The sequence below is a fragment of the Podospora anserina genome, chromosome 6 (genome assembly GCF_000226545.1).
Source record: "Podospora anserina S mat+ genomic DNA chromosome 6, supercontig 2".
NCBI lineage: Eukaryota > Fungi > Ascomycota > Sordariomycetes > Sordariales > Podosporaceae > Podospora > Podospora anserina.
Window position 1 is genome coordinate 2431637 of NW_001914857.1, and position 16218 is coordinate 2447854.

The following is a 16218-nucleotide window of genomic DNA, read 5'->3' on the forward strand; positions in this document are numbered from 1 at the left end:
ATTGGCATGTGAATCAGAGTGAGGTCTAATATCTCGAGCGGAAGGTCCAGGAGAGGAAAGCTGGCCTGTACAGTCGATCTTGCTCCGGAAGAGGCCGCATGGTTGCAAATGTCGAGCGTGAAACTGCCCTGGGCTACCGTGCTTGATTTGGTTCGACGTGATGCCAACGGTTGACAGTTGGCGTTCAGTGCTCGCCGTGTGATCTTTTTCAGTAGGATTTGGACTGAATGGCAGATCTCATGACTCGGATGCTTTCAAGCTTTGTCATGAGGAAAGAAGGACAGCTGGGGTGAAGGTTCCCATTTTAAAAAGATGGAAAAGAAAGATACTTTCTGACAGCCCAGCCTCTTGAAAACCTTAATGACGCCACAAAGTCAAATCAGGGACACCCACATCCCCACATACCAACGAGTAGCTCCTGCCTATCCGTGCCCACATGTCATTGAGGCGTCGGTATGGAAATTCTCGGACGTCATCCTCTGGTGTGTTGAGGATGCTTGGTCTCGGACATGTCGATCTTTGACAAGGTAGCCTGCGTGTGGTACGACCAGAACGGAAGAAGTGAGTACAAACTGATGATGTATTTGGGAGTATCTGAACGGAGCAAGCCAACCGGCTAATCTAATATATCCTCGCTGCGGAAGTGGGCCAGGGCAGAACCCTGGGAGCAACCTGCTCCCTGCCAGTAAGACCCACGGAGCAACCCACACCACATTGCGCCAGATACTATGCAACAAAGAGAAAGCTAGCGTTGGGAACCGTGTTGGTATCTGTATCTTGGATGGAAACCATGTTGATCGTACTACTGGCCGGAACCCCTCCAGGCCAACTTCAAATCTAGCATCGCAAAGCATGACGGGAGTGGTGAAAGCCGTCACACTGGCAAGGACAATAACACTACGTGTGCTTCATTCTGGTCTTTATCAGATGTTAATGAACGGCATGATGCGGCATCTACGCAGTTACAAAGACCGTGATTAAGAATAAAGGTAGATTCGACGAGGTAATTAACGACTACCTTGTATAGGTAGCAAGATTGTTGGCCGCTGTTTGAAGCTTTGCGTCAAGGAAATTGTGAAGATATACCCCTCGCTTTGGCCCCATGGCCAAGGATGTCCTTTTGGTACGGCAGAAGTGGCATCTGAGATACAGACGTTTCAAGAACTGGCTGAATAGCAAGCGCTTCATGTCCTGACAGGCTTGGACGGGTAACTGAGTGCCCTCCTCGTTCCCCAGAAGAAGAGCTTAACCAGCAGTCGTCTGCCGCTACCATTGCAACTTACTAGACGATGACCCTCACGAAGGGCTCATCATCATCATCATCCTCACTTTGCTCCTCACTTTTTCACCATCCTAGAACCCCTTCTTCATCACAGAAACGATCTATTTCTTCTTCGCCCTCGCCTCCTTCTTGACCTCCTTCAGCGTCCCCCTATCCGTCATTACCTCGTTAACATCACCTTCGTCGTTGCGGCTGGCTCGTGTTATAAGCTCGGCGCACTTCTTCAAAGCCAGCCTCTTGCCCTTCTCATCCCCATCCCGCCACCCAGGCTGGACCTGGGCAATCCAGCCCACCGTTTCCGCGTCGGTCCATCCCAAGGATTGGACCCTCTCCTCGTCCCAGAAGACCCAACCCCTGAGAGCCGGACCAGTAAACTCCCAGCGTTCGTGGGACCAATGGTTGCAATCCCCATGATGGATTTCCCGCTTCTCACGCGTCATCCTATCCGCTAGCATCTTCCAAACCGAATTGCAAGACCCCCACACACGTAAGGTAATGCCCTGTTCGATGGTGCTTGGTGCTTTGTGCCAGATGTTGATCATGTTACAAGTCGGTTCAGTTAGCACCGTATATATCTGTGGCCAAATGTAATGAGGGTACAGATCCCAACCTTTATACAACAATGTCAATAACCCCTTATTCCGGAGACCCTTGGGCATAACACGTTCAGTCGCTCCAACGTCCCAACTGACTGGCATTTTGACTGCCAACGACAGAGCCTTTGGCCCCTGACTAGCCAGCCGTTGAGAACACCAATCGATCATCTGCTTGTGTCCGATGCAAGGAAAGCATGGCCTATCCTGCCTCTCCGCGCACGTATGATGCCCGGAGCTGAACTCCATTCTCGTGGCGAGCATTATCCGTTTCCAGTACAAGTACATATACGTGTAGACGCTCGACAGCGCTTCGAGGAAGGTTTCAGAGGGCGTTGGAAGCAACTCCTGGGCCAGGCGAGCAAGCGTCTCAGGCCCGCGACCGAGCGGTTCTGCCTCGCAGCCGAACGAGCAATCGACGATGACATCCAAACGCTCGGTCATGTGGTGGAGATTGGAAGCTGTTGGTTCTTGTGCAAGTCTGAGCTGCAGAGACTCAAGCTTGAGGTCCTCGATCGAACTCGGTAAGCAGCTTTAATGTTGGGCAACGCGCCGTAGAGGCGACGGTGTAAATGCTTCTCTCATTCAGTGCCGGTGTAGATTCTGAAGATTGCCGGGATGCTGCTTTTAACTGTCCAGCCGTCCCTGACTGGCATGCTCAGAAGGATTTGGTCGATGATCTCCAAGGGGAGCTGGCCAAGAAAACTTGGAGAATAGCCTTGAAATATAGCAGCCATGATGAACACGTTTGACTCTGTTGTGCTGATGTGCTGGTGAAGGAAGATCGGTTCTGGTTGTTTGGGCGGCGCAGATTCACGTGGTATGGATTGTGTGACTGCCTCGGCGTGTGACCTCCATTCTGTGAAGACTTTGTCAAATCAAAGCTTTGCTGCTGGTTGTCTGGGTCATGGGATTGAACCCACCAGTATAATGGTTTGTGCTGGTACGAGAGTTGGTTCTGTGTGGGAACTCAAGCTGTAATAAAGGATTGAATTGACTGAACGGGAGGAAAAAGAAAACAGGTCGGTTGAGTGTGAGGGGACTCCCCTAAATACATGTTGGAAAGGACACCTTGCCAGACACTGGCCTCTGGAAAGCCTCAGGAAAAGTCTCAGGAAAGGTCACCTGGAAAGCCACGACCTCAAACTCCTCGTATTGCCCGATCTATCAAACCTTGGGATGCCACACAGCGTCCTACAGGCTTTTGAACCTTTTCAGAACCTTAATGATATCAGGGGCGCCAACCACGCCACAGACCCACAGGAAGATTCAACACATGGGTGAATGCCATTGAGAATCTATACCATCCGAAAATTGAACCTGTGTAAAAGCCTCAAATTCTTCGGCCGCAAGTATTTGGCAACCTACCTGGAAATCAGACGATGCTGAGCCAGGTGATTAACACCTACTAACACAGTTGCTCGTGTTGACAGTGGTGCTCCTGCTCCGCTTCATATACATCAGTGTTATTGAAGGCCACCGATGGTGGTAAATGGTGCTTTGTGGTGGGCAATATTTTGCTGAGGACTCTGACAAAAGGGGGTAAACTCTTACAGTTGAGACCGTCAACAGCTTCTCTCTCATTACTGTAGCATCCCTCTAACAACTATCAGCGGCCATCACGTTCTTTGTGAACACTCTGATTCGAGGAAATGACACCCGTCTCCATCTAATCATCATTTTCCACTGCGCACTCCAGAATTTAGCTCAGTGGAAGGGGAGTGCATCGCACCCTCTCAATGAAACACCTCCCTTCTCGCATACTCTCCAGTCTCCCACTCTCGGTAAAATATGCCACCTCTCCCTGAGCAATCCAACCCAAAACATCCACCTTATCCCATCCGATCCTTTTGATACGCTCGTCATCCCAGAGCGTCCATCCTCTTGATGACAAATTCCCAAACTCTACTCGATACCATTCATCACCTCAACCCCACATAGAGCACCCCCAAACCTCATCCCATGTCGGTATTCACGTGCTTGATGGGTAAGGACGGGCATCTGAATATGAAAAGCAACTCGACATTGACCTCTGACTTTCTTCTGCAACAATCCTCCACGACAAGTTGCCGGCCTCGGCTTCTTCTTTTGTTGTACACTGTGAGCATGGGCAGATCCCAGTGGTCTAAGCCAGATGAACTGTCTCATATCCTCATGGCCGAGAGCGGACTGAGATGAATGATACGAGAAGCTTTCAATGTCCCAATAGGTGTCCCTATAGTAGTCGTGGTGGTCCTGTTCAGTAGGAGAATCGTGAGCGGAGATCTGCAACCCTCGCCAGAGGCCCTCGGGACCAAGGCCACACAAAGGTCTCTCTATACTCAAGACGAAAAGAGTGGTCACAGCACCGACTACACTGAACGTATCTGAGTGGTCCCTCAGTAGGATAGGGTTCGCGAGGAGAGCAAAAAGTACAAACATGCTTCTTTTCGCGGCGGCGTCGTGGGAGGGATGGGTGTTTGATGTGCATTGCACGTATGCTAAGTCTCAAAATGGCATCCCACGTCATATACATGTAGTCGTGAATAGCACAGACAGATTGCTGCTGGTCGAGCGGTAGAACAGGCAAGAAGCCTCCACGCGAGGTGTCTTTCGCACCCTCAAGAAAGTCCGACCGCCACATCATCTCGGGGAAATGTCGTCGCATTCGGCAGTTGAGGCAGCAAGCAATGGAGACCACAGGAAACGCATGCCTGAGCCGCGAGAGCTCCTGCTACGACAAAGTATAAACAGACCAGTAGATCCGCTTCTCATGTTGCGGTTTGTAGATCTCGAAGAGCCCTAAGCCCTCGCGTAAAGTGGGGTGAGCCCTCGAAGGAAGGTTTCTGTATGCATGTCGAACGCGTTGTCCCGGGTACAAGGCCTTCTTGTAGACACCGATAATCAGATCGTCGATTTTGTCCAAATGGTGGCACATGGACATCAGATCTTCCGTGGTCAACGTCTTGTCCTTTGCGCAGGCCATCTATTGAAGCTTCGAGATGCTCTCAGTTTCTCAGGCTCGGAGTTTGTGTGGCATGGTGAGAAGCGTCAAGTCGGAGGGTAAACGGCGTTTGACGTATTCGACAAGGTTCTCCCCATTGTATGCCCGCAGCAGTGTTGGGGAGGCTGCTCGCAGATTGATGACATCTTTGAAGGGGGGGTTGAGAGGATTAAATCCTGAAGCTCGAGAGGCAGCCTGTCCAGAATATCCCTGACCATGATCCCAACGGGCAATGATGGGTGCTAAAAGCATGCGATCAAGACAAGAATCAGCAGATGAAGGGTGGAAGGGCAGTATTGAGCTTTTGGCCACCAAAAGTCAATCTCTGTTCTAAGGTTTGGCGCACCGACATGGCTGAACGCCTCGCCTTGATACGAGGTCGGGCAACTTGATAAGGTTAGGTATACCGCTGACGCCAGGACCTCTCCATCGCCAACCCAAACGGCTTTCTCACCCATCACAATCCAGCCCAATCAGGTACCTTCAGATTGTTCCAACCTATCTTGGTGTCGATGACGCTGCATGAGCCTTTGTTTCATGATGGATTGCCTCCAATTCCCGCCCTTTCCATCACAAATATAGAAAATAATTACATCTAACGAGCTATTTTGACATTGTTCAAGGACACCAAGGGTTGTGCTAGCCCTCCATGTCTGACCCATCCTCGCTCCGCCCCCATCATTCTCTTCATCCCACGCTCTGGGATCTTCGACATCTGAGACATTGGTGACTACCCTGTCAATACCTTCAAGAAAATACCTCCCCTCTTCCACCAGCGCTTCCCAGTCCTCCTAGCCGCCCTACTATGGCTTTTCACCGAGGGCCATCCAGCCTAGCACCCCAATGTTATCTCAACCCATTCTGTGAACGCGCGAGTCATCCCAAAACTCCCATCATCTTCTGTACAACCTTGCCAGCTTGGAGTCTTGCGGCTGCTTTGTAGACGCGAGGTCCCCAAGCAGGCCACAGAGAAGTCTGCAAGATATGATACCAGACCTCCTCTTCTTGTTTTACTAGGCAAAAATGTGGTCAGGTCAAGGACCTTTGACCAGATGACCTCTCCACCGGTAAGAAAGGCCATCCCGTGCCCAAGTGAGTGGACGCTCGTTTGAGTGAGCCCGGATGACACCCAAAGCTCTTCATTCTCCAGGCCATCAACATAGGCTTCGAAGACAGCGCGCTGTTTCTGACTCAGGCCCAGAGGCATGTTTCAACGCGGCGAACAATGCCTCCGGACCGAGGGTACAGAAATACTGGGCTTCTTCCCGGGCTCTATTTCGAGTCATGTCTTCACAATAACGACATGTGCTCCTCCCTGGGAGCGACTCCGACGCTGAGAAGCCGACCATGTGGTTGGAACATTGTCGGAGAATGCTCTCCCACATGCCTAAGATGTAACTGTAAACGCTGGAAACTGCCTCCTGATCTGTCTCGTTGATGCTGTAAAGCAGGTCGCGGTAAGCTCTTTTTCATTGAGTTTGTCTCTTTGCAAGCGGTGAGATATCGGCCAAGGGTGCTGATAACCGAAGTTCAAAGAAAAGCCCGTCTCCATCTCGCTCGCTCGCTAAAAGATAGATTCAGTCGTTCAGTCCGCCAATACCCCAACCCAACCGTCTTGATTTGGGAAGTTGGGGTGGAATGGCAATGCTTCAGAATGCTGCTGTTGGTCCAGGCGGGGAGACTTCCCCAGATCTCATCAGCAAGCTGCCCGTTGTACAGAGCCTTGGAACAGACATCGTCAATAACCGCGTCGACCCGGTCCATATGTAAGCACATGGAAACCAGGTCCGGAGTCTTGAGGTCGCCTTTCCGTTCCTTGTTGCGTTCCGCGCGCTTGGCCGCGACCAGAGGGTCCTTACTGGGGTTGGGAAGCCAGATGTTGAACTTGAGTATGTAGGCTGTCGCGCTCAGTTCAAAGTTGCCAAACAGGCACTGGCAAAGGTGGCTGTCCAGGGTTGCACCTCTGTATTTGCGGTAGAATGTTGGCGATGCGTGGCGTAAAGTCATGAGATCTGGGATGAGAATTTGGTGGAGGATCATATCGTGTATCTCTGCTGGCAGGCCTGCCTCGAGGGAAATTTATTGGATGGTCGACATTGCGAAGCTTTTTAGACGCTGTGGAAAGGATATCAGGTACTAGGTTTGTGAACCGGGATACAACGGAGGCAATTGTGATAGATCTTTTTGATGAGACTGTTTGTGAAGTATCAGAAAAGTGTTTGGTTGGGGACTGGGAACCGACGATGATGTAGAGACTTGTTCAAATATAAAGCTGGCGGAAGGTATGAAGAAGAGAAATGGAACTAACTCCCAGAGCCCTATAGGCTATATAGCCCGCGCGCCCGGACCCAGTCCATAGGTCACGTACCAGTGCCGTGACAATTTTAGTTATAGTTCATGATACCGGGCATGAACCCAAGTGAAAGAGAGTTTAAAGTGCCCAGGTGGGGTTAACGAATGAAAAAGTCTGTAAGTGAACTATCCAACCTTAATGTGACTCACTTCTGAGACTGAACTCAGAACCAAGAGAGCCTTGGCGATACTTAGCAATGGCTCCTAATAACAAACTCAGGGAAACGTGGGTGATTATTAAATCAAGCCACCGGAAGTCAGACTAAAATAGGTACCTTAGATAGGCTTTCACTCAGGAAGTTACTCCTATTTATCTGTCAGGTTTAATTTGTGGCACCGAAAGTTACCACATAGTGTGCTTTACACACAGTATGAGAAGGGTTTTGGAGGCGAAATGCTGAAGCAGACTGGGATGGGCCCAGCTGGGAAGCTTGCAGTATGTACTTTCGATTTCTTAAGAGAGAGAGAGAGCTTTGTTATAAAAGTTGTAGAAAAGAGGGTCGATTCTCACTAGCAGAGTGGATCAACCGTGCTCCGAGCCATCGAGCAACTTAACCACAATGGATCTTTGGAATAGCTCCAAGTGACTCCCAGTGATTGTAAGAGGATCATCTGGTTAAGTCTTTAGGCTAATTGCGCTTGGGAAACTAACAATGCATTTTTCTATATCTCACTTGTGCGTCTAGACACCCAATGGAGGCTTCTGACTGTCCCATCCTCACAAACGTGAGACCTCATGCTGCTGAAAGTGGATACAAAGCCTGTAGTAGGAATCCAAATCACCCGAGTTGCCAAAGTTTTCACAGTCAGTCCACAGAGCAAATTACTGGTTGAAACACTGGAGAGCTTCGGTGTCCTGGTCAATTGTTGGAAAGGTAATAGTGTAGGTAGGCACAAAATCCAGATCTTGAGAATATGCCATGTGATTTATATCCAATGTCAATGCTTCGTAACCGTTGCAAACTGCGCTGTATTCACCACGTTTATCCTCATCCTTGTGTTATAGCTGTGGGTAGCTCACTCCAAGACCCAAACAATAATCCATCAAACGCCAGGCTGGATGTTCAGAGTGCATGCAAGAAATCCAAAGCCAAACATCCCCCCCTTTTGTGCAAACCTCCATCACTCATCATCCTCCAAGGGTATCCCCGCCTCCTTCAACCCCTCCCTAATAGCCTCCACCACATCATCCAAATCCTCCCCCCAACCCGGAATCTCATGCCCCCCCTCATGAATCGCATACTGCACCTTATCCTCATCACACATCCTCATCAACGCCCTCCCCTGCACCCTCCAAGGATCATTCCTCCCATGTATATGCACCGTCGGGATCTGAATCCTCGCCTCCTCCACATCAGGATGAAACATCTGATAAAACGTCCTCTCCCCTTTATCCACCACCACAATCTTATCTGTCTTCCTCGCCCCACTACACCCCTCATGCCCCTCAAGACTCATACACAACCTCGTCTCCGCCCTCCAAACCACCCCATCCTTATCCACCCTCTTGACAACATTAAAATCCTCCTCCCAAACAGTCTCATGCTCCTGACACCGGAAACAATTCTGCTCCTCGGTCGGTAACATCTCCCCCGGCACATCCGTCGGCCGATCCCTCACCACCTCAGGAGTCTCCCCCTCAATCCCAAAAACGTGCCGCGCGTTGTAACCCGCCTGCAAACACTTCGCGTATGGGATCGTAGAGCTGAAAAATACCCCTAGTTTGAACTCTGACTCCCCAATCTGCCAATCACGCTGCTCATGCAACAGAATTGAGGCCGCTAGCGCGGCGCCTTGGCCGAAGCCGAGGATGATGTCGTACCCGAGCCCGTTGAGGAGGGTGTACAAGTGGACTTGGGAGTGCGCCTCGTCGATGTGGTGCGCGTCGGGGGTTGGGTAGTAGCTTCGGCAGGAGTGTTCCCCCGGGGGTGAGGTGCTGAGCGGGACGGGGTAGTCGCCGTCGATGTAGTGCCACTCCCAGGATTGGGGGAGGCGGGAGCGGATGGGTTGGAGGTGTTTTTCTAGGAGGATGCCGTTGGAGGAGTAGCCGTGGAGGCAGAGGACGCGGACGGGCCGAGGGGTGGGGGGGTGTTCATCGCTGGATTTGGTGGTTGGGGAGAGGTTGGGCGAGGGGATGGAGATGTTGGGGGAGGGGAGGGGGGAGGAGAAGGCGGTGTCTGGCATTGTGAGAGGTGAAGAACCTGAGGATGAAACAGAGATAATGGCTGGCAAAGCATTGACTCGGAAGGTTTAGTTATATCCTCAGAAAGTCAGCGGTGAGCTGTTGAGGCCGCCGCCACCCGTCCTCATCATGTTATCCCCCTGTTAGTCACCCTGAAAAGAGCCTCCAGCGCGAGCCAAGACGCCATCGCCAGAAGAAGGAACTTGGAGTTGCAGCGAAGTCTTGTTGTGGTCAGACGCTTATGCAGTACACTAATAACTCTCACAAACATGCTTCTGTTGGTGAGTTTTCAGTACACATCATCCAAGTGTTGAAAGAATGCTGAATTGGTAGAACAACGTAGATAAAAAAAAACTCCATGCTGACCCAAGCGGATGTGTTTCATCATATCAGTCTTGCTCAGCCTTCACAGTCACCCATTTATCCTCACCCACCCCCTCACCCACCTCACTGATTTGACAATTCTTCCGGGCATGCTCCGCAATAACAAGCTCAACCAACTCCCTCTCCACAATCTCACAAAGCATCGAGACCTCCTCATCTCCTGTTGTAGGTACACTCCCATCAGAGCCAACCTTTGCGAGATACTCACCCACTATCCTCCGCCCGTGTTGTTCCCAGTAATCCCTCGTCATTGCTACTGCCAACGGCAAGCCTTGGCTTATATATGCCGTCCCCCTTCCAGGGGGCTTGTTACCGGGAAGCAAAATCCTATAAATGTTCCGCCAGCGGTCTTCTTCAGGTAGGTGCGGTTTGTCACGTCTAATGATCTCCCTGAGCGTAGACTGGGAAACGCCCTTGCTGATGTCAAGGCTGCGAGGCTTGCAGGTGCGTTCCCGAATGTGGCTGTCGCAGGTGGGCTCATTGGCAAAGGTTTGACTGCAGATAGGGCAGTAGAAGGGATTGGGGTGGTGCTTGATAAGATGTTGGACGACATCAGAGATGGAGCGGAGGCGGTGCTGTAAATTACAGAATCCATGATGGGATGGGTTGGAGATGGCGAAGGGACATGGTAGAGGGTAGTAGCCATCAATTCGAAAGATGAGGACGGTTGAGGGGTCGGATGGGTCAGATGTCTCCATGAGTATGGATCGAGGTGTTGGGCTAGAGGTTTTGGAGCGCTTTGGAGGTGGGATCCTGATAGTAGGGGGTGGGATGTAGCGTGCGGAGTTCATCCATTGAGAAACAACTGGAAAGGTTTGACCGGCTAACTGGCACGCCAGGTGTTGAAGATCCTTAGGCAAGTGTGGCTGTAACAATGAGGCTGTTTCGTCGGGGGAGACACTGCCGCAGTCGCTTTCGAGGGCATCTTCTAGGTCGGTGCTCTCGACAGAGTGTGTTGAGGTGACGTCGTCATGACTCTCATGCCGGTAGCGTTTCCGGCCCGTCGCTGGACGTATAGAGTCGCGATGTCGGGATGACGGATTCAGTGCCGAGGTCTTTTCCCTTCTTCCGATCGTGACCGACCTGCCATGTCCGGGCTGTGGCATGATCTTGGGAGGATCTCTATCCTGGATATTCCAAAGATGCTGTGCTCAGGGTGGTCCAGGTGCTAGTATCCACCAGGTTTTTGTCGAGATCAATAAAAGCTGTTTCGCAGATAGAGACTGAATAGAGGCTGGACTGTATGGGGCGTGGTAGACTCATTTTGGAGGGCAATGGGCTGTTTTAATCGTGTGGCCATTGACTGTTGACTGGGAGAGGTTAGGCGAGAGGGACGGGGTCATGTTATGCCGTTTGGTGCCTACTGCCATCTTATATTGTTCCACCGGGTATGCGGCTGTAGCTGGCGCAGTGGTGCTGGCACAATTGTGCGGGCCATCGTCCCTGTTTAGTGGTGAAACTCGCAAGGTCGGGGCAATTATTACCCCGCTGCCGCCCCAAAATAAATCCAAATGTCTAAAAGCACCATTTCTCTCCGCCTAGATAAAATTCCCGCGGTCAACTCATCAACACTTACCTGATTTTCTAAGCGTTCCGCACACTTCGCAATTTGACGATAGGCCAAGTTCCCGAATATTTCAGCACCCACTCTCGTCGAGGTTCAACAAGTTTGTTTGTCACTCGCCCACAAGGACATCATTTGCCAATCCATCCCCCGTTTCCTACGGAAAAGGGAGTTCTCCTGAGACTAATCACAGTTCCGTATCTGGTACACACTGGCTCGCGAAGAGATAAGGTTATCACACATTTTTAGCTTTACTTCCAGCTGACAGGTAGGAGTTTCTACACCTAACAAATCACAGAAAAATGCCGATGCCCGACTTTTGACTCTTAAAGACCATCACATCCGAACCTTTTTCCTCCACGAGGCCCGATGCTTCCCACCTCAGAGATCTGGAATGTAACCCGTGGACTATGAAGGCCGGATGCCTGCGACCTCGAAATCGAACAGCTTGGATTCTATTGCGGCCAGGCTTTGGACATGGGTGGACCGGATCGGTATCGAAACCTGTACTGCCGGTGTGTTTCCAAGGGCCCAGAACTTCCTCAGAGCATCCCGGTCGATGTGGTCGTAAACGTCACTCCACTTGGGACCATCCGGTTTAAACCATGAAATCGGGTCTTCCATCAACCTTGCCAAGATCCCATCCGCGGTCGCCCAAGGGACCAAACACACGGTTCGCCAAGCGTCGAAGGTGTTTGTTTCAGGGCCCCCGCCGCTGGTGGACGCTGGTTGTTGAGGTACCAATATCGGTCCGAGGCTAAAGCTGGTTGGCAGAGGGGTGACAGGACTGACCGCAGCGGCAGGGTGAGGAGAAGATTCTCCGATGATTGGGAGACATGGTTCTTCTGGAAGCAATGCGTGTCGCGCTGGTGGAAGGGCAAAAGCAACGGCCTCTGCTTCCATTTCTGCGGCCCCTCCACCCATAGACCCATACCCCGAGGCTTTCAAGTTAGCCGGTATCCCATTGTCACCGCCACCCTCGCTGTCGCAGACGCGATAAGGTCTTGCACCGGAATTTTTACGGAGCAAGGCTTCGCGAACCTCGTCGGCTACTGATGAAATTTCCTGTTGATCAAGGTGCAGTCGCGCCTTGAGAACTGACTGTATGGTAACAGGGTCGATCAAAACGTTTTTGGCCTCCACGACAGCATCTTGAAAATAGACAAGCTCTCGAGGCAGTGCTGGGAGCTTGAAGAATGTCGTCCACAACCACTTCCACTTCACTTCACAGGACTTCGTTCTAGGGCACCGCCGCGCTCTGGTCCATTCGTCGTATGTTATTTCGTCGCGGCCAAGCGCGATTGAGCAGCACTCGCTCACGATGTGGTTGTTTCTTGCATCCTCACTTTCAAACGACCTGAAGCAACGGGCGCAGTGATTCTTCAGGATGTGTTTCCTCTCGAGGTGCTTCTTGACCGCCTCGAAGCCCTTCAGCTCGTAACTGGCGCACGCGTAATGGCGACATGGATCATAACGGAAGAAGGGACAAGCTAGCCTTGGCTTGGTGTTGTCGGCGGTGGCAGGCTCAGCAGGGTGCATCAGTAATGGAGCTGACATGTTTGCAGCCGCATGTACAAATCCAGAGCAGATCAATGAGTCAAACCAAGTTCAAGTCTTGAAGGATATGTGAGTAATGGAAGTTATGTCCAACACGGTGGGTCGGTGGGCTGTCTCTATAGGATCCTGAGTGGGCCATTTGCTGTAAACACCTTTTGGACAAAAGGCTGAATTGACAGAATTGGTCAGCCCGGAACAACTGAGAGAACAAACCCCAAACCCTGTCGAATACTGCCGAATACCCCAGTTCAGACAAATGTCGAAAATCCCGCGATGAGGGGGGGTGGGTGTCTCCAAGTAGGAGCCAGGCCAGTGTCACAGCTGATTGGCTCTATCTGCAGACTCTTGGCTTCTTTTCAGTCAAGCTTGCAGCAAATTATAGTTCACCTGGCTCAAAACATACATTAGTGAATGTGGTGTATCCCCAAGAACCAGCCAGCACAGCACCTACGAGGCACGTAACTATGCGACTAGGCGTCCTGGCACCCTCACCACAAAATAATTGGCACACAAAGGTAGGTTAACCCACATCATATCGTGGACTATCTATACCTTGGAGGATGATTATGAGGCCTTTAAAGATAGATAATAGGCCTTTAATAATATTCAAGGGCCTATTTATATTTCATGAGGTATGGTTTATACTATCCTATGGGTTGACTTACTTTGGTGTGGTAATCATTTTGTCGGGAGGGGTGCCTGGGCAATTGGGAAGTTGGACATTTGTCTGAATTGCCGCATGCCACGGCGTCATCCAATAGGACAGACCCTACTAGTGCATGACCCTCATGTGTTGAGAGTCTGCCTTGTCCGGCCAAATTGAATTTGGAATTTCAGATGCCTGCCCTCTCATGACATCTCAGTCAACCCATTTGTTTTGCCCCCCGATGTATAGCGCTCGCCTCTCGTATCTCTCCTTTCCGCCCTAACTGACAGCTTCATCCAAATAGTCTATGGCTATGATTGCAAACAAAGCGACATCCGACCTCTCGTATGAGCAGACCGTTAGGCCAAAGGATCGCAAAAACAAACGCAGATGTGAGATCAAGAACTACGACACCGACGGGAACAATGATATTCCATACCTCGAGCAGGAAGACAAAGCTCCGGGGACTGGATCTTCCGATATATCGTGGAGTTGTCCATTCTGGAAGCGGGACCCCTTTCACCATATGGATTGCATGTCCTACAAGCTTAGACGAATTCGAGATGTCAAGCAGCATCTCATGCGCAAACACTACGAACTCCCGTTTTACTGCCCGATTTGCCAACACAAGTTTTCCGACATCAAGGAACGCGATCATCACATCCGACAGCGAACATGTACGGAAGATTTGAAAGGGAGAACAGACCCACCAAACACATCGATTCCGCCTGAAAAGCAGGAGCTGTTGCGAGCGCGGTTGGGTGGGTCAGACAAGGAGATATGGTATCAGATTTGGGATATCCTTTTTGAAGCCAGGACACCACCGGCGACACCACATCAGAAGACCGTCATCGAAGAGGTTGTCGATGTGTTGCAAGGGTTCTGGAGTGAACACCGATTGGAAATCATTCTTGATGTCACCCACGGACAGGATTCATACGACGAAGACGCCGATTCTATCAGAGCGCAGCTCCCAGGCTTGATGTCAACGGCATTGTCTAGTCTCGTGAGGAGGGTGAAAGAGGCTGTCCGCAAGATCGACCACTGTGAGCCAACATCACCAGCAACTGAGAATTATGGGACACCGGTTACCAGCACGCCATCCAGCTTTACGTCGACATTCTCATCAAAGAGACACGAAAGCTTCATGAAGAAGAAGGGTCAGAATGACGCTCATACGAGGAAGCTGGGGAGGGTGTGCAAGGAGTACATGAGTATGCGTAAGGAAATTTGGCAACCCCTGGCGGCAAGGTGTGAAGAGAAGTGGAATGTGGTTGAAATGCAGGTTTGTTTTCTTTCCAGACCCCCAATCTGTGAAAAACCAAGGCATATTGACTTCTAAACAGTGCATGTCCAACGGCCTCAAGGGCATTCAATCCCACGCTCGTGCTTATACCAAATCGGTGACACCCGCCACTAGCATGATGGAAACATCGATTTGTCAACCTCCCGCAACGCCACCACCACAAAGCTTCGATAACCCCCAGTTCGAAGGTTTCGAAAACTTCTCGCCATCCCAAGAGGTCGACGGCGGGTTAGTACAACCCTTTGGCGCAGGTCACGACCCGGGATTCGATATGGGGAACGATGGCACAAGTGATTTCCTCCAGGATTGGGACTCTTCGATTATTTTCTCACTCTTCCCTGGAGGTCATGGGGCCAGACACTGGAATTTTGGGGCCAGTTCGGCCAGTGCTCATTCCGAAGGAATGCAGTATCCGCCACTATCAAACACCACGACCAGTGAGGGATCCTTTCTAAAATGGGATGGTGGTGACGGCTGACAGGGGCATTGGCTTTCATAATGTCAAAAGCAAAATTTGCATTATCCTCATTGCGTAGCTGGGGTATACTATCATTACAGATTGAAAGTAAAGCCAGGGCGATTACACCTGCTCATATCAGACTCCAAACAAGACTTGTCAATTCCAAACAAAGCTCTCCATCAACCAAACCCAACCCATTATGATCAACGGCAGCAAAGCAACACCAATAACCAACAAGACCCATCTCATCTCCAACGTCACCGGGCCCCTCAACCACCTCTTGATTTTGGTCTTGAGCTTCCTCGCATGGGGACAGGTCTCTGTGCCGTAAATTAGACAGCCTAAACCAGGTCGTGATTCACACTCGATATGCTCTCTTCTTCGTTGCATCAATAACCTAAAAATATCCTTGTTAGCCTTCGGCTATTCTCGAAGATACCAGTAAGAGCTAATTGTGACGATACTGACTTTACGCTCCCCCTACAAAACCGCAAGTCACTCCCCAAATCACATCGCTGATTACTCGGGCATTCCAGATGCAGCTTCCTCCTCTCCATGAGCCAATCAACCTTCAGTTTCACGCCGGTATCGACGAGCTGGTAAAAATAGCGAGAGGTGTGCTTGAGGGATAGGGCATCAGGATAGATGAGATGTTGTGTGATTATCAGATGGATCTCTGGTGGCAGTTGGGAAAAGCCCCTTTTTGGTTGAGCGCCGGAATCATCATGATGAGGCAGTTCGTAATCGGCCGCCGGGCCGGAAGTGGAGTTGGGTCCGGAAGACGTCAATGTGGGTTTCCGGTTCGGCGGCGGTGTGGAGCCCAGGTTGTCCTGCAGAACGTTGCGGCGGCGGCGGATGTGGAACATTTCTTCAGCGGGTTACAAATGACAGACAAACAAGAGCTGGACA

The 16218-nt window shown here is 50.9% G+C and overlaps 5 protein-coding genes across 5 annotated transcripts, besides 2 other annotated features; 1 reads left to right on the forward strand and 4 right to left on the reverse strand.

Annotated features, from left to right (window-relative positions):
* Nucleotides 1-1383: 1383 nt before the first annotated feature.
* On the reverse strand, nucleotides 1384-2319 carry PODANS_6_6475 (uncharacterized protein; the record flags this gene model as incomplete). Its single annotated transcript, XM_001910518.1, has 1 exon — nucleotides 1384-2319. The coding sequence occupies one exon, from the start codon at nucleotides 2317-2319 to the stop codon at nucleotides 1384-1386; it is 936 nt and encodes a 311-aa protein (XP_001910553.1).
* Nucleotides 2320-2834: 515 nt separating this feature from the next.
* Nucleotides 2835-3064: a long terminal repeat (LTR Alytes).
* A 5268-nt stretch (nucleotides 3065-8332) lies between these two features.
* Nucleotides 8333-9394, reverse strand: PODANS_6_6480 (uncharacterized protein; the record flags this gene model as incomplete). The annotated part of the gene is made up of 1 exon (XM_001910519.1): nucleotides 8333-9394. One exon carries the CDS (start codon nucleotides 9392-9394, stop codon nucleotides 8333-8335), a length of 1062 nt encoding a protein of 353 aa, XP_001910554.1.
* A 387-nt stretch (nucleotides 9395-9781) lies between these two features.
* On the reverse strand, nucleotides 9782-10882 carry PODANS_6_6490 (uncharacterized protein; the record flags this gene model as incomplete). The annotated part of the gene is made up of 1 exon (XM_001910520.1): nucleotides 9782-10882. The coding sequence occupies one exon, from the start codon at nucleotides 10880-10882 to the stop codon at nucleotides 9782-9784; it is 1101 nt and encodes a 366-aa protein (XP_001910555.1).
* Nucleotides 10883-13856: 2974 nt separating this feature from the next.
* PODANS_6_6500 (uncharacterized protein) lies at nucleotides 13857-15327 on the forward strand (the record flags this gene model as incomplete). The annotated part of the gene is made up of 2 exons (XM_001910521.1): nucleotides 13857-14828; nucleotides 14890-15327. The coding sequence occupies 2 exons, from the start codon at nucleotides 13857-13859 to the stop codon at nucleotides 15325-15327; spliced, it is 1410 nt and encodes a 469-aa protein (XP_001910556.1).
* Nucleotides 14724-14837: a repeat region (rgion duplique sur le chromosome 5).
* A 138-nt stretch (nucleotides 15328-15465) lies between the features above and the next one.
* PODANS_6_6510 (uncharacterized protein) lies at nucleotides 15466-16175 on the reverse strand (the record flags this gene model as incomplete). Its single annotated transcript, XM_001910522.1, has 2 exons — nucleotides 15466-15706; nucleotides 15778-16175. The coding sequence occupies 2 exons, from the start codon at nucleotides 16173-16175 to the stop codon at nucleotides 15466-15468; spliced, it is 639 nt and encodes a 212-aa protein (XP_001910557.1).
* Between the last annotated feature and the right edge of the window lie 43 nt (nucleotides 16176-16218).